The sequence below is a fragment of the Eurypyga helias genome, unplaced genomic scaffold (assembly GCF_000690775.1).
Source record: "Eurypyga helias isolate BGI_N326 unplaced genomic scaffold, ASM69077v1 scaffold29539, whole genome shotgun sequence".
NCBI classification, from domain to species: Eukaryota; Metazoa; Chordata; class Aves; order Eurypygiformes; family Eurypygidae; genus Eurypyga; species Eurypyga helias.
Genome location: NW_010273153.1, coordinates 4,126 through 22,011, shown reverse-complemented (window position 1 = coordinate 22,011; position 17,886 = coordinate 4,126). Strand labels below are relative to the sequence as shown.

The following is a 17,886-nucleotide window of genomic DNA, read 5'->3' as shown; positions in this document are numbered from 1 at the left end:
CCGGCCTCGCTGCAGGGGACGAAGTCTCGCGGGTCCTTTTCGTTTGAAATTAGGGACTTCGTTCCTTCCCGCCGTTGGGGGTGTGCGGGAGCTTGCAGTAGGCGACGGGCAGCGGGAACGGGCTGGCTGCTGCTCAGGGAAATAAGCAGTTGCGTCTCGCACGTGTAACGAAACCAGGCATTTATCCTCTAGTATTTCATAGTTGTGCAGCTGTTGCCCAGCATAAAAAGCCTTGGGTCACCTCTGCCTTTTTCTGGAGGAAGGGTAATAGTCTGGGCCTCAGGATGTGCTGCGTGTTCCCTGGCTTCAGCAACACACACGTGACTGGGTTTTGCAGGGTACTACGGCTCGCTGTCCGTGTTTGCTGTGGGTAGGAAAGTGAGAAGATTCGTAGTGCTTGCTCTCGTCAGCAGATGGATTCCCTAGGCTAGGAAGGCAGTAACTGTGGACACCTTTACTCCACATGTTCTGCACCAGCCATGGTGGCCACTGATCAGAACATCATTTTAAGAGATTACTTCAGCAGCCTGTGCTGTCACAGTACTGTGAAGATGCTCCCTTAGCAAGGGAGAATACATCTCAGTAATTCAGTGTACAACATCAGTTACTGTCAGCCTTAAAGAAAGTGCCAGGTGGAGTATGCAAGTGTTGCATGCCTGTTCAGTTTTAGAGCAGAAGTAAATTTTGCTTAGTGGCTACCAGAGATGCAACAACTATATATTTAGATATAGATGTATATACACACACGTACACAGAGACAATATGCATATATTCTGTATCACTCACTGCTCCCTGGTGTCCTGGGAGCTATTGCAGCATGCTGCATAGCTCCCCAGTGGAGTGACGGCCAGCAAGTAGCTTCCTGCTGTTTGGACTGCAGTAGAGTCCTGGAGAATGCTATTGAAAATGGATCCAGTGGCCTGCCGTCAGTTTTTGTGTGTGTGTGTTCAGGCCAAAAGAACTGGAATTGATAAGGCAATGCTTTTGTTTTTTTACAGTGAGGGCAACCAAGCACTAGAACAGGTTGCTCGGAGAGGTTGTGGACCCGGCATCCTTGGAGATACTCAAAAGCCATTTGGATGTTGCCGTGGGCAGCCTGTTGTAGGTGGCCCTGCTTGAGTGGGGAGGTTGGACAAGATGACCTCCAGAGGCCCCTGCCAACCTCAGCCCTTCTGTGATTCTCTGAAAAAAAACTTTGTGCTGCTGTGGTGTGAAATTATATGTGCCTGCTCTTAAGTGACTCATTTTAATTAAAAAGTTCCTAAGAACTCAATTGAATCCACCTCAAACTTTTATTTGAAAATAGCTCCTGAAGTAGATCTGCACAGAACAGCAAGTGGTTATTTGAAAAGAGGAATTTGTGTGTAGGCAGCGCCAGAGAGATGAAGATGTTAGTGTCTGCATGGAGCACATTTAACTGGGGTGATCTAAAAGCAGAGTTGGTTTGTGTCTAGATCTGCATTACACACATCTTGCTCCAGTGTAGGCAGGTAATACTGCCAGCTTATTTTTTTAATTGGTATTTAGAGTGGTAGTTTTAAAATATGATTGATGAAATATTGTGACTGGGTTTTATTTTATTAAAGTCAGAAAGTTCAGGAATGTTATTTCAGGCATAATTTGAAAGTACAATATCCAGACTTAACAGATTTTTTTTTTTAAATGTGAGCATACCTGAACGTTGCATGGATGTTCCTCCAAGTCTATTAGAGAAATACACCACATCCTTCTCTGTGCTTCATATACAGAAAAATTATTTTGTATTTATAAGTTGCCAGGATGTAAAAGGCTTAGAAACCTTCCTGGGACCTGAAGTGCCACAAGTGTACAATGGGAACGGGCTATTACGTTTATATTCATGTTAGGTGAGGTTGCAGGGCATTTAGCCAGGCTGTGTTCATGATGTGTTAGGGCTGTGCATATCTGGCTGATCTCTGTTGTTTCCTGATGGAATTGAAAAGATTATTTACAACAACAACTATTAGTAGTTTCCTTACTTGGGAATTTACTTCTCTTTTACCTTGGAGCTACAGAATCCTTTATTTTGTATACAAATAACTTTTGCTGTATTCATTAGCTTACATTTGCTTTATCTTTTCAACCCATGTAAATTGTCCTTGACAAACAGGTGCACAGAAGTAACTTCTAGTAGGAGTGTTACGTTACGCTATCTCTAATACATTAATTTGTGTGCAGATTCACAAGGTCAGAAAGGAAGCCACTGGGGATTTATGGTTTTGAGGAGTGTAAGAAAATGCTTTTGCAGGTCTGTTGGTATGCTAAAAACTTTGGTTTTCTGGAATTTAACAATAAAGTATTCAGAATGTAAAATACGTTTTTTATCAAAAGCAATGTGTTTGATGAATTTAAATAAACTAATTACAGCTTATCTATTTTACCTTACGTATCTATTTACGAAGATTAGTGTTACAGATAGAGATCCGTAATTTACTTGTTAATCTGTTCTCTTCTGGTTTGCTCACCAAGTTTGCTATAAAAATGTATTTATGTATTCTAGGCTTGTATGATAGTAGGTGCCATTTTCTGAAATTAGAAATAGACTGCATGTGTTGCATAAAATGCCTTTGGGAAGGAGAGGAGGGGGATGTCTGCTTGACAGGGAACTTCAGGAAAAATCTGAAGTGTGCTAGAGCTAAATATACTGACAAGCATGCAACTGTGGGGGAAAATGAGCTAAAATATATCAGGTTCAGTCTCACTAGCACATTCAGTGCCCAGCGGAATGGTCATACCCAGTCTTTTATTTTGGAAATCATCACCCTTTTGCTGTGAAGCCAACTCAGAGCTTATAGCCTGTGCAAACAAAGGAAACGTTCCTGTAGAGCCTCATTGTGCAGGGCGAGGGCGTGTTGCTCTTTGTTCTGCCAGCCTGTGCAGCGCTGGTGCAGAAGATGGATGCTGGAACGTTTAAATAAACTTTAGATGCTGTAGCCCCACGAACATTTGGGACCAATTCTCCTTTTTAAAAGTAAGTCTGAAGCAGATGTAAGTGAGCATGGCTGGGCAGAATTTTCACGACGGCTTAGGGTGGTACACCTTGGTACGCAAGGCTGCGCTGCTTCCTTTGGATTAGCTCCTCATCACAGGGGAAGGTGTGAAATTGTTACTGGTTTAAGAGTATGGTCAGTGCAGCAGGAGGCCCTTGCCGAGGGGGTGAGGTTGGTCTGTCTGTTTATCCCTCGCTTCCAGCGTTGGTGAGATCTGCTATGATGAGCTAGTGAAAAAATCCTAGGAGGATTATCAGAAAGGTAACATGTTTTTCTGTCACTGTAATTGAGCTGGCAATAGAGTAATATTCTTCAACTTGTTTACAGGCTGTGCATTTTAAAATTTATTGGCAGCATAGTTTAAGGTAAAGCGATTCATGGGCAGGAATATGAAAATGTTAATGATGTTCAGCCAAACGCGGCTTGCTGTCAGCTGGCCGTGTGCCTGGTGTGGCTGTCCTGTGTAAGGGGCAGCTGGAAGGAGGTGGGTCGGCAGGTCCTGTCGGTGTGATGCTCAGGTCTGCACGGAGACCCTCCACGGTGGCCAGGAGGGTGCTGGGGGTCACAGCGGGTGCAGCAGAGGCTTTTCTTCTTGTGTGTGTGGCTGTGTGTACCGAGCCTAGCATGATGGCAGAGGAGCTATTGCTGGTGCCCATGAAGGAGCATTTGTCAGGGCAGCAGAAGGTTGGAATGGGAAGGCTTGAGGTCGTCATACATACCTGCTGCTGGTGAGCAAGGGCTGTGTGCTGTCAGGTGGATGCTGTGGAGACTGGAGTCTCTCCCAAGGCTGCTGTGTTTCTGAGGGATAAACTTATCTTAAAGATAGCCTGGAACCTTCCATAGGGTTGGAAGACTGGAGACAACTCCCATTGGCAGGGAAGAAGGCTTTGACATGTAATGTCTGTAGTTTAGGTATAATTTTATTTAATTCACTGTATTTGCTTCTATCTAGGTAGCAATGGATTATAGATGTTTGGAGACTTCTTTATAGCAGTGCTAGAGTTTGGTTATTGGGTTTGGAGGCTTTGCTTATTTTATTTGTGACTACTCTCTAGAGTTCTTCGTATGACCCAGGAAGGCAGTTCGGAAACAAGCCCTTGGCTAAGCTTTCTAAAGTGCTTCTGTCTGTCCAAAACACTTCTTGGTTCTTCACTTATTTAGTAGGGTTCACATGCAAAATCTTAAGAGAGCACTGCAGTTGGTTAGCGGCATCAGCAATACTAAGCAGACATAATTTAACTGACTGTTATATGAAGGAAGGTAAGATAAGGTAGGGAGTGGTGAAGGCAAGTCACTTCAAAAGAGCTCCTCTGAAACTCAGCTCTGCTCTAATCTGCCTTTCAAATCTGGCTTCGCCTGCCCTTGTAGAATGAATCAACCTGACATTTTAGCAATTTTTTAAAAGAAGTGTTTAGAATGCATCAAAGGGGTGAAACAAAGAACATCTGCGAAGAAGATCATCTTTTATCTGATACCCTTTTTCTTCATTGCAGAGGAGCAAAAGTAGGTTAGGTCTTTGTCCCTGCTTTGTACTTTATGGAGTTTTGGATTGTTTTTCTGTGAAACATGTTTTAGTGAAGAAGGTTTTATTGCAGGAATTACTGTACAAAACTTTCATATTCAGCATCATTGATAATGTGATTTATCAGGAGGATGTGGACTTTTGCCCTTCCTGCTATGTACTGTATGTATTCTTTTCACTCTGAAAATAATTTTGTTCTGAAGTAGACTGGCCACAGGTTTTGAGTAGGTATGTGGGGATATAGACACATAGTTTTGTATGTGTATGTAGTATCTAGGGTCAAATGTACAACAGAGATGTTTTACTTATGACAATCCAACTGTTGTAGAAAAATTGGCAGGCAAGTATTAAGCAGAGTTTCACTGAACATTGTAGGGGACAGAGAACCTGACTTTTTTCTTTCCAAATTTCTCTTTTAATACAGAAGTGATTTTAAATGGTTGTCTTAAAAAATGTTCAGTACAAGCCTTGCACTGATATTGATGGGCGAAGTCCTACAGGTTTCTCCAGGAGCAAAGGTGGGGCAGTGCTGAGTCCATCCAGAAAAGTCTCCATTTTTGGTTGTCCTTGCTGCTGCTGTTGAGCTATAGAAGCTGACTTAAGCGTTTCTGAGAGAGTACTTTATTACCAAACCATTCTATGATTACTGACTTGTCTAGACTTTGAAAGGGGCAACAGGTGTGAATGCTTTTTAGAATGTGTTAATAACTTTCCTTCTGGTAGGGTATGGAAATATTTCATTTCAGAATTCTCTGCAAGCATAGCTTGAGACATTGGTTGCAACCCCTCACCCCCCTTATTTTATATATAATGGCAGTCATTTGAGTTGAATTGTTAAAAAAAATAACGACTTAATAATATGTACGTATTTCAACTTCAAGCAAACTATTAATGTTTATTTTTTTGCACTTTCCAGAGACGCATGGAATCACATTTAGAATTCAAATCAGCGTGAAAGAACTACTGGATACAGATGTACTTTTAAAGCTGTTATTTCATTTACCAGTCAATTATCCATCAACTCTACCAGATATTTCTGTTAACTCAGACCAGCTTACAAGGGCCCAGTGTATGGACGTGAAAGATAAATTACTTGAACAAGCAAAGCAGCATATTTCTGAACCCATGGTGCACGATCTGATTCTTTGGATACAGCAGCATCTGAAATGTGTCATTAAGCAATCAGCAACAGTTTGCAATGAAAATACTTTTTCAAAAGGATCAAGTAGAGAGGATGGTATCTGGATGCTCCTTTTGCATTTAGATCATATGAGAGCGAAGGCAAAATATGTTAAAACTGTGGAAAAATGGACTTCAGATCTAAGGCTGACTGGAAGACTGATGTTCATGGGCAAGATAATATTGATTCTTCTTCAGGGTGACAGGAACAACATTAAGGTGCAGGAACAATGAATGTTGACGAGTTCTATCGATTTATCACTGAAGCCTACGTGTCTGAGTATTTTGTGTGTGTTTTTCTAACATTAACAATTTTGGAAACAGATTGATCATTAGGAGACCAGGAAGGCCCCAATAACTTCATTCTGTATTTAAGAAAAATAAGTTATTCTGTGGTAAAGAAACCAGTGATACGCAGACACATGGCCTGTATTGCTTTGTTTCCCACTGTAATTATACCCCTGTATTAGCTGTGTTTTCTGACTGTAATATGCCTAAGTTCAGTCTCCTTTATTTCCTAAATGCTCCAGAAAACAGAGAATTTGTGATGAGAAATTAATAACATATTTCTAGCTCATTCCTGGCTGTTTCCTTGACTTAGACTACGTGGTGCTCCTACTGCACACCTAAGCTTTGCACTTCTTGTCTGTACGTAGGAACTGCCAATGCGTTAGGCAGATTTTTGTGGTAATACTGAAGAAGGAGGTTTCAGCTTTTCAAATTCATGTTCTCTAGATCTGATGAATAGAAGGAGTCATGCAGTTTTGTGATGGGCACGTTCAGAGTTTGATTGCTGTGTTCTGAAAAAAAAATCGGTATGCTTCTTACGGATTTTTGTGTTTTACTGAACTTCAAAGATACTAGGTGACACTTAACATTTTGTTCTTTTTTGTCATTTAGGAGTACTTGATTCTTCAAAAAACTTCTAAGGTAGATGTGAACTCAAGTGGAAAGAAATGCAAAGAGAAAATGATTAGTGTACTGTGTGAGACAAAAGTACAGTCACAGCATAAAAGGTATAATTTAGTAATGTTGTGGATAGAAAAGTAACAGAATTGATAATTACATTCTGAAAAACTTAGACATATTCATGAGTTTACCTCTTTTAAAATGTAGGTTTGAGATGTTTGAAGTCAAACAGTATTCAACGCTGGATGAGCTACAAGAGGAATTTGAAACTGCAGGACTTACAGCTCTTTTCTCCGAGTTTGTGCCTCCTCTCCTAAAATAAAATTCAAAGAAAATACTGGAGTAGTTAATAACTAGAAAACAAGTAGAAAATAAAGGAGTAGTTGACTGCAGATGCTGATGGAAGATAAAATGACTAATTTGGCAAACAACGTTAAAGCTTTTCTGCAAAAAAATACCAGAAGTAGCCATCATCTTGCAAGAAGGAAAAGGCAGTTCATACATTAAGAATTGATAATGTTTTGACATTTATGTATCGATAACTTTTTTCCCAAGGAATATAAAATTAATTGTGATAATTGCATGGCAAGCATGAGAGATTTGGAAGAAATCATGTTAAAATAATAGTCTTCTAGTTACACTCTGTTTTGCAACCCATGTTTTTCATTATTTTGGTTTTTATCTCTCACAGTAGTGTTTTTTCATAAAGGCCTGCTAGAAAGCTGATTAATTTTGCTTTGAAAGCTTACATGGAGATGTTTCTATAAAAAGCATAGCAAACACAGGTTTGAGTATGTGAGGACAGCATATACTTAATACCCATTAGTTCATCTGCTACCTTTTCCTTCTCCATTGATTTCACTTTAAATGCCAGACTGTTGGTTTAAAGAAAAAGTTCATGTCACTTGGGGCCTGAAAAAAATTAGAAGTGTCTTTTTGATTGTTAGCTTTTATTCTAAAATGTATAAAAACACCCAAGTGGAGAATTAATTAAAAAGATAAGGTAAAGCCAATTGTAATGTTTTCTTTGTTAGTTTACAGATTCCTTTTTGCACTTTATTTGGTTTTACCATTTGTGCCTCTTTAGATAATGTTGATTCAGTTAAACTGTCAGACCAGTATATACACAGACTTCAGTCTCCTGTCTCTCAAGATTTCTGTCAAGTCTTCTGTCATTTTGAAAGCTGGAAATATAACTCCCTATTAAAACTATTAAAACTCCCTATTTCCCTCCCTTTAGCACTTTTTTTGATTGGTCAGTGGCCTTGGCTAGCTTTTATTTTTTCTAATCACTAGTCTGTGTTTTACTTCAATACAGTGTTATAAATGATATACGTTGCTTTTTGAAAGTAAATTGTGGAAGTTCTGCTCCCCTAGGGAGAACTGGATACTTATTTCTTATAATTATTGCTGTTACTGGTGTCTATTTTACCTGATAACATTCTCTAGCAAGGCTAGATAAGTTGTCCAGTAGTAAAAATTTTGAAGTCATGAGTTTCTCAGTAACTAGTAATTTCCATTGGTTTTAGCTAAAGCACATGTAGCTAAACATGTGCTTTACTGCTCTCTAAAACTCACTCCCAGCAGCCAAATGTCTCGCATATTCTTCGTTAACTGAGCAGAATTGATCAAATCTGTGTAAATTAAATTCTTTTGTTGTACTGGGGGAAGACTGGTACACTTTGGTTAGTTCTCATAGTGTGGTTTGGCAAATCGTGATGTAAGATATTTTGATTTCCAGTTTCATACTCTGACCATGAGATCATACCTCTTTCTTTATGTATACTAAAAAAGCAACTGAAGCTAACTATTAAGATTTTTAGGTTTTCAATATTTGAGATATGAAATGTATAAGAGGTGGTAGACTGTGTGAGAGTTTCTTAAGTTTTTAAGGAGTTTGGTAGTTTCCCCTAATACAAAGTGTCTCAAATACATATGTTGCATGTTACTACTATGAAAGCTACTGTTATTAGCTGCATAAGAAAGGCCATTTGGAGGGTCAGTGATTGTCAATTGCACTTGGATATAAACCTACATATTTTTCTTGAATATTATTACCTGCTGCCTTCTTGGTTAACTGGTCAGACCTAGCATTGTGGAACAGGCAATTAAAATAGTAAAAAAAGTTAAGAAACAAGTGATGGTTGGGTAAGTTGCAGCCCCCTTTTGATCAGTGCTCATCCTGCCAGATGAAGCTGTTGTAAGTAGCTGGATGATTTCTGTATTTCAGGGGTTGTAAAAAGCAGGTTATACAATGGATTTTTATCAGTTGAATTTGTTACTCGCTAGCTTAAATTGGACAAATCTACAAGTGCAGTGTAGGAAAGGACTGCAGCAGTTTTTTAGCTTGGTTTGATGTACTTCAGAAGAATTACAAGTCTGATCAGCTTGGTACTGTTCAGACAGCAAAGAACATGAAAACTGATGCCAGTCTGATTCTGTCAAAGCAAGTGCTTTTGCCTACCCATCAATCAGTCATGTATTTTGACGGGTAGGAGGATATCTTGTGTTCAGACAAGTAAACAATGTTTTTAAAGGTTGTTCTTTTGGAAGGATATTGCAGCTGTCTCTTAACTGATGGTTTGTTTGCATTTATTCTGAAAAGAGATGGGCAAGTCTCTGAGCCCCTGGGGCACAAAAGTCATCGAAATGCATACTGTGGTGCATGTTCTGCCCTCTGAAGGAGCTGAAGCAGACACAGAAGAACAAAACGCAGGGAAATTAAGTCAAAACTCCTGAGAATAGTTGGAGAATGCATATCAGTGTCTAAAAAGTTAGTGAAGTGTATATAGCTGTCAGAATCAGACAATTCAATTGCAATGAAAAAGAAATCCACAAAGAAAAAACGGTTTAACAAATAAGAAGCTAGCTTTCTTGTGGATACTGTATTATAAATAGTTCTTCGAACAGCATGGTTAGTAAAGCCTCGTTTCCTGTGGACTTTCTTGTGCCTGAACAATTGCACACATGAAGCCTTTCTTGTGGAAGAGACATGGATGACAATGCTTTCCCAGGTGGGTTTTCCAGTGCTCTCTGCATAAATCATTTAAGTAGCAATAGCATTTTTCTTCTCTGCTTCCTGCTTTCATCACAGTTGTAGCAATTTGGTTTCTTTCATGCTATTAATATCTCATTTTAATTGAAATTAGTTGAGTTCAAAACTTGTAGAAGAATTTTGTAGTATAAGTACGTGTGCTTCTGTACAGACGGCGCAGCCGCATAACCACAGTTTCCTTTGAAAATTGGGTTAAAATGAAAGCTGTTGCAATAAGACTGACTACTCGAAGGGTCAAGCTTTTAGGACAAAACTGAGGTTTCATTGGTCATTTTGAATCCTTTAGCCTCTTAAGTGTGAAGAAAACAAAGAATGGATTTGGAAAGAAGGATAGATACGTAGGAGCAAACCCCAAAACTCAACGTGAACTCTCCTTGCACAGTTTTCTGTGCATGAGTACATTGCATCCAAAGCATCCATTCTAATCTGGGACAGCCGTGCTTGATCCACAGAAGGGTGTGTGAAACCACAGTTGGACGAATGCCTTGGGTGGGCACCTGCCAGTCTGCAGGAGAGATGGCACGGGCTGCGTCGGGCAGGTTTGCTGGTGAACGGCATGCGTCGCTTCTTCTGCTCCTTTCATACCGTTCAGGGCTGTCTTGTGTCTGCATTTTCTGTGGTGCAGGAAGGACAGCCTGGTCGTCTGAGGAGCAGTTCGCTCTCATTACCCTTTGTGCAGCAAGCGTAAACTGAAGTAACCAAAAGGGCAACGTGAGATCCAGATAATTTTTCCTATTACATGTAACATTAGGTCTTGCTACATATGTAAGTTATTACTATGGCAGAGGAGTGATGTCTGTGGAAACAGGGACATTAGAGTGCTAACAGATTAAATTACTCAATTCTGCAAGAAACCAATCTTTCTACAGTCTGGCTCTTAGAATCATTACTGACCACCAGTGTGACCAAGGTCTGTAACTAAAACTGTCTTGGTAGAGGGAGGAGCTGGTATAGAACTCCCTTCTTTTCTGTATTCATCTGTTAAGGCGTTAGTTCTAGCATTAATATGTACTACTTATACTTAAGGGGTTTTGTTATCATCTCTTGGAAAGAAACCTGTCTGAACAGCACATACCGTCGAGTAGCCTACCATTCAGGAGAATAGCATGACTTCATGGAAGTAATGCAAAGGGCCAGAGGAGGGAAATACTTCTAATGGGGGACATCATCAGTACTGGGAATTAATAAGCTTTTTTTTACTTATTCAGTCTCATTAAGACTATAATTCTTGCACCCAGCTTCCCCCTGCCTCCTCCCCCTGCCCTCGTTACAGGGAGAATGAGACACTGTTAGTACTCACAGATTAATATCCTTGATGTAATCAATTAAAAAAACTAAAAGTAGATTTGATTATTTTGTGAATAAGGCTATTTTTTGTGATTTTGTAGTTCTAGCTCACTTTCCTATAAGACTATTTGGCTCTTATTTCTGTGTGAATGACCCACAAAACCCACAGAGATAGTGTGTAAATTATGTGCATATAAATTAAGTGCTGTAATGAGCCCAAAGGCACTTCCTAGTGGAAAAAATATTTTGTTTACATTGTGTCTTTTAAAAATAATTTAATAACGCCACAAATGACTGATTTAAAACGTAGTGTCCCTTGATTTGTTCAGCTTTATCTGTGAAAATACAAATGTAATCATGTTATAGTTCATTTGAAATACAGTGGTGGAATGTTGCACACACTGTATTTCTGCCAGAGTGTGAAACTGGAATTGCTTATATTATGAAATAGTGCAATTGTTGGAATCAACTTTCACATATCTTGCGGTGATATTAGCATTATCGTCCTGTCTCTTTGTGCATAACACATGCAACACTGGTAGCACTCTGTTCTGGTTTTGTGTTTTATGTGTATACTTAATTTTGTGCTGTCTTATGCAAGAGTTATGATTGTGTATAGGCTTAATTAGAGACATAAATGGAACTTGAAATGTAAATATGCTAATAGCACTTTGCAGTTATTGTGCGCTATTTTCATAAACTGGATTTTATATCAATATTAGTTTTTGTTTTCTAACCTGCAGTGAAGAGAACTCTTCAGAGTGACAGAAGAAAATGCCTAAAAGACACTTTAATTTAAGGAATTATTTTCTAAAAATGAATCCATTAATATTTTCATTTAATTATGCATTCAAGGTGCTTTAATTTTATGTTAATAAGGTAATAACCATTACACTTTTGATTTTCTTTTTGTTTCTTAATGTAATACAAGTAATTTCTTTGTATCCTGCATTAGAACCTAGCTGGTCATGGAATTGGGTTCGATATTTTATTAGTATTTCCCATTATAAATATCTGTGATTCGTTAGATAGACATAGATTTTTATCTATTATAACTCGAATGCAGGGAGTCATTTTAAGATGAAAAGTGATACCAAAGATCTCCACATGAGAACAGTGGCACTACTTTGTGCTTCTTATTCTTATATTTTACCTTTCTGAGAATAAGTAATGAAGACTCTTTTCTGTGGGAAATAGTCAAATGATCACAATTTTCTTGAGCTGAACTTAACTGGCCAACTCAAGTGTGTTACAGTAGATCTTGATACCTGCTGGCTGGTGGCAGGGTACCGCTAGGCCTTTATGGGGCCACTTCTGGCAACATCTAATTCTGCACTGAAACCATTGCCTGGCTGTTTCTTGAACTTTATGTCGAGCACTGAGAGCGCTACTTTTACCTGTGCAGAAAACGAATGGCTGTCTGGTCTGGGCGTTACACCAGGAGAGCAGCCTGCTACTCCTTTTGTGTTAGTGCCACAGGGGCTAATCACCTAAAATGTACACTTGTGCCAGTGGCAGAGAATGCTGCAGAGCAACAGCAGTGCCACGATTTTAAGACAGGAGGTGCTAAAATCAATGTAGCTTTACCGATCTTGTGATGCACGTAGAAAAAAACGAAGGCAAAATGATTCTGTTGGTCTCTCATCCACCACTAAACTGTAGTAGTATACAGAGGCAGGGTACATTTTTATGGGAGTTGATGCTCTGAGTACCTCTCAGTCTAGATAATATAAAAACCAATTCTTTTTTAAAGCAAAAAAACCTGAGTTAATTGTGAGAACACTGTCCATGCTGAGCAGAAGCTGAGCTGTATGGACAGAGCTATGCCAGAGGCTGATTTTTATTTTGTAGAAGTGGAGGTGTTAGAAAGCAACAGACAGCAATAAAAACACTGGTGATGTGGTGCTTGGAGAAGCCAGAAGAAAGGCTTTTTTTTTGATTGATTACTCTCTGGAAAGAGGTTTGGGAATATGAGCAAAGAAATTGCTACTGTAGCCAAGCTTCAAGTGGAAATGCCTGAAATAAATATGCAGCTTCATTGTCACTTTCCCTTTTTAGCAGAAACAGCGTGTAGACATGAGAACAAGTAATGGAAGTTTTCATGGGTATAGAGGTGACTAACCTCACTCAAGAGCTGCAGGCTGTCTGTAAAGAAATTAGAGCAATTCTTAGAAATTGTCCTCAAATGACCTAGGGATGACAGAGGCTTTGTTGAGGCAACAACCTCCAAAAGTCTCCTAAGATTGGGAAACTACCTCCAGGTGGTTGGGAAGATTGATGGAAGAGCTGACCAGCAGCTTCCAGGAACAGATTATCTGCAAAATATGGGCGTTCTGAAAGACAAGGACTAAGAGGGTTGACAGATCACTTTCAGAAAAAATAGGTGTGCTGGTTTCAGGCAGGAAAAAGCTGCTTTGCTTCACAGTGCTGACGACTGGCCCAGGGTGGCTGAGGGAGCGTTTCATTCCATGGGACGTCAGGCTGAGGGCACGTGAGCAGTTCTGAGGAGGGGAGAGGCAGGGGTGTGTGTGGGGTGTCATTAAGGTTTTGGGCTAGCTTGACTGCTGAGTTGTTAGCTCTTTTGTTAGCTCTTGGCAAGGTTGTTAGCAGTGGGGCTGGTTCATTCGTTAGTGGGGTGGGGGGGGTTGGCTGGCTTTTGTCCCTGTCATGCTGTGGCTCTGGGTCTAGGGCTCCGACTCTCGCTACTCTGGGACCTGGCTGGATGTCGGTCAGTGGGTGGTGATCAATTGTAACATATGTTCCATTTTCTATTATTTTAATTATTTAGTCGTATTGTTAGTACCACTATAATTTTCATTTATATTCAATTATTAAATAGTTCTTAGTCTTAACTTTACAAGCTTCCTTGTCTTTTCCTCTGCCTGTCCTCCACTGGGGGAGGGGTGGAGGTGAGCGAGCGGCTGTGTGGTACTTTGCTGGGAGCCCAGGTTAAACCACAACAGTTCTTTTTGGCACCCAACTTGGGGCTCAAGAGTGTTGAGATAAGAACAGGTCTGATTACTGTGTGATAAGTATTCATTACAGCGATGTGGTGGTGGCTGATCAAGGCACTGAGTTCTGGGCTCTGTGTGAGTAACCCACAAGGGGTTAGGTGGGCATGAGAGATGATTTAGAACTGATACTGATAGTGCCTCTAGGGATATCTGGCTGTCACCCTACATACATTATATGCCACGTTATCCCATTAACTGTCCAAGGTGTTACACAGGTTGTTTTTATGTATGGGCAATTCTAACCCTGACACTGGGGACCATCTTGCTGTCGTGAGGATGAAAAAACCGTAATTTCAGAGCTCTGTGCTGCAAAATGCCATCCTTTTGTGTTTTTACTATGGAATGTCTTGCTGTTCATAAAGTGTAAGAAAATGACCAAATGGTGAAGGTCACCTACACAGCGAAATGCCCATAGTACGGGATGCAGACTGTCGGCCTGTGAGAGTCTATCCACTGTCACTTCTACAAATGGAACAATAATCGTTCCTCTTCAGAAATGTAGTTTATGCAGCCTATATAAAGGCAAATTATTTAGTGCAGTGCAAGGTGTTGGGTTTTTTTTTCCCTATCTGAAACTAATTTAATATTAACTGATGAAACTATTAGAAGATACTGAGCCAAAATATGAATCCCTTTGGTAGAATACACGATATGGAGGAGTGGTTTATCTCACAAAAAGCCTGCCTTCATTTTGGAGGTAATGGGTTTTTTATTTTTTCACTTTCTTAATAATAGAGGAAGAGAGAGGGATAGATCTGCTAGAAAACCCTCCTTATCGTTTTTCTAGCCTATGCTCTTATGGAGCGGAGTAGCTGAGAATTGAAAGGGGAAAAATCCTGACTATTGTGCTTTCCCCGAGATAAGGAATATTTTAGAGTCCCTTGTCTCATGCATGAAACCTGGTAAAAGGGAGTTATATTAACATATGGAAAAGTTTTTGGGAAAAACAGATCTTCGCCTCAGGAGTCTGCTTTTGACTCTTGGTTTGTCTGGGTGTTTTATATGTCTTTGAAAATGAATGCTAAAAGGGGGACTGTGAGCCGCATGGGCTGAGATTACTGCAGTGACCTCAAGAGGTGAAAGCACAATTGAAAAGGTCTATTTTAAATGTTTAAGCAATTAATAATTGCTGAAAAGTGCAGATTACTAGAAGAACAAGCATCTTATAGGCCGTGTTACAGACAGATCCAGCACTCATGGGAGGCATTTGTGACAACAGTCTTTCAGTGGGTGACATTTATATACAGGATAAAGAGACAAGATCTCTTTATGTAGAATTTACAATGAGTTTTCTAATGTCATCATTTTTTTTAAGCTTAAAAAATTCCTTCTCTTATAAAATTAACTCTTTGTGTTCAGCGATCAGCTTTTGGGGGTTGCGGAGGACGGCTCTGCAGGTGTGTGCTGCAGCAGGTGCACCGGGAATTTGTGGGGCTGGGGATCCAAGCAGGGATGGGGCAGGACGCTGCTGTCCCTGGAAGCTGAAAGGGCTGTTTGCAACGGCTGCTGCTGTTGGACTGAGCATGTCAACAAAGGTGGAGGGGAAAATGCGTTGTTACAGTCACAGAATTGAAGGGGTTGGAAGGGACCTCTAGAGATCATCCAGTCCAACCCCCCTGCCAGAGCAGGATCCCCTAGAGCAGATCACACAGGAACAAGTCCAGACAGCTTTGGAAAGTCTCCAGGGAAGGAGACCCCACCCCCTCTCTGGGCAGCCTGTTCAGTGCTCTGTCACCCTCACAGGGAAGAAGGGGTTCCTCATGTTACCCTTGCCTTTTCTGAAAGTGTATTTGGGAGTTAGGAAGGAGCTTTGATATCACTTTTTAGTGATATAAGGCCAACAAAGAATTACAAAGTGGAGAAGATATAGAGTGAAAATACTGAACGAGGGAGAAGGAATAAGACATCGGACTAGAAAATGGTGCTAAAACCAGTGTGAGGGACCTGAGCAGAGTGCCAGACAGAGCACAGTGTGGAAAGCAGGAAGTATGGATGGAGACCACCAGCTGCAGTGGGACTTTCCATGAGTGCCAGGTGTCCCGGCTGCCCGGTGCCTGGGAGCTGTGGGGCATCATGGCTGCAGGGGGCTCAGGGGCAGGCTGCCCCTCTGGCTCCCCACCCAGTGCTGGAGGGAGAAGTAGACGATGAGGGTCACTGCTCTTCCCAGCTTTGCTCCTTGTGTTTTCAACCGGAGACATCTGCACAGGGAGCTTCCCTTGTACTGCTCAGCTCTTCACACATCCTGATGCCTTACTGTGGCCTTTTCTTTGAACAACTTCGCTTTGTCTGAACCTGCCACTTGGTCTCCCAACCTTTGTAAACCCCAGGTGTAGCCACTGGCTGCTTGGATCCCTTGTTGGAGCAGGTGGCTTCTATCTGATGGAGATCAAGAGAAAACAGTTATGTACCGACTTTGATTAAACTGGGGATTTCCACTTGTGTAAGAGCCCTAGTGTGAGATTTGTGGTGTTCTTCACCCATAATACTTTCAGTTTTACAATGTAGGAATCAACAATCAGTTTTAGTAGAAAGCCATAAACATTGTGTCTCTTGAAAGCAGCGAGATTTTTCAGTACCTCAAAACCTTTCAACAAACTAAACACAGTTACAACTAGAGGTGTCCAATCTGAATTAATTTAAATAAGAAAAATCCTATATGCTAGTTTTTACTGGGTAATAAATGGAAAAGGCTTTGGATTCAGCCATCACCTGACGTTCTTACCTTGAAAAATAAGTATTTTGTTTTAGGATATTGTAAGTGGTAAGTGTGTGAGGGTTTGAGGGACAAACCCTGATACGCTGTCTGTGTAGGATGCAGAGACATCTCCAACCTTTCTGTTTGGAGAAGAGGATATGTTCAGGGAGGCTACATTCTCCTGAGCAACGCTGTGGAAAGACAACTTGGCACATGGGCTTGAGAAATCTACAGAGGTAGGTGGATGGCTCTGGGGAAGCGGTGGTGCCACAGGGTCTCTGACCATATGCTTCAGCTGGCTGTGGTCTCTCTGGATCCCCTTTATCCTGTTTAATATGTAGATACAAGAGGAGCTTTACGGTGAGGAAGTATGCTCCCCCTGCTCTCCCAAAACTGCCTTCTCGCTGAGCCTGCTGTGTCCCTGATTTAATCCAGAATAAGCTGCATTTTGCTGAGAAGTGCACTAACCCATTCAGATACTGTCTTAGATCTGGCAGGCTGCAGCGACTCAGAATATTTTGATAAGCATCATGTCTCCTTGGAAACTACTACTCAGCGGTAACTTGACGCTACATTTGGAGTGTTATGATTAATTTAAGCTCTACTTCTGCAAAGACACATGTTATGGGCCTCCTCCTACAGAAGTGAGGAGTCTTGTTGGGTTTATCAGAACAGCCTGCATATTCAAAAGTGTCCCTGTGGGTTTGAGGAGTTCGCTGAATCTCTTCAGGCTCTGCTTTAAGCTCATTGGTTATAAATCTCACTTGTTATCCTTAGATATATCTATAGGTGTCTGTTGTCTAATTTGATATTTTAAAAACATTTCTAAAAAGTCTACCTCTCCAGTTAGGAATAAATATAAAGCTCCTTCTGAGGCCATTAAATATTATTTTAATTAGGCTAGCAAAATTGCTTTTGGCTTGTCTTTAAAGTATTTAGTATCTTATTTCTATTAACAAAATGGTAATCAACATTAATTTCTAAACCGTAACCAAAGTAGGTCATATTTTTATTAACTGGAGATAGATAATGAATGTGCTCTATATAAAGATTTGGATTAAATCTTCTGAGATGCTGAGAATAGTGTTTTAATTAAGGTAATCCTTATTTGCATCTAACAACCACTATTGTTGCTTAGAAATTTAAGACCTTAGTGATGCATATTAGTTCATTACCTCAACGAATCTAATAGAGATTTAATACTTGTATTTGAAGTA

General features: G+C 40.4%; 1 protein-coding gene across 1 annotated transcript; it reads left to right on the top strand.

The window, feature by feature from the left end:
- The first annotated feature begins 5,449 nt into the window (after nt 1–5,449).
- Nucleotides 5,450–7,053, top strand: RWDD3 (RWD domain containing 3). The gene is made up of 3 exons (XM_010159387.1): nt 5,450–5,928; nt 6,610–6,725; nt 6,826–7,053. The coding sequence occupies exons 1-3, from the start codon at nt 5,602–5,604 to the stop codon at nt 6,938–6,940; spliced, it is 558 nt and encodes a 185-aa protein (XP_010157689.1). The 5' UTR covers nt 5,450–5,601; the 3' UTR covers nt 6,941–7,053.
- The last annotated feature ends 10,833 nt before the right edge of the window (nt 7,054–17,886 follow it).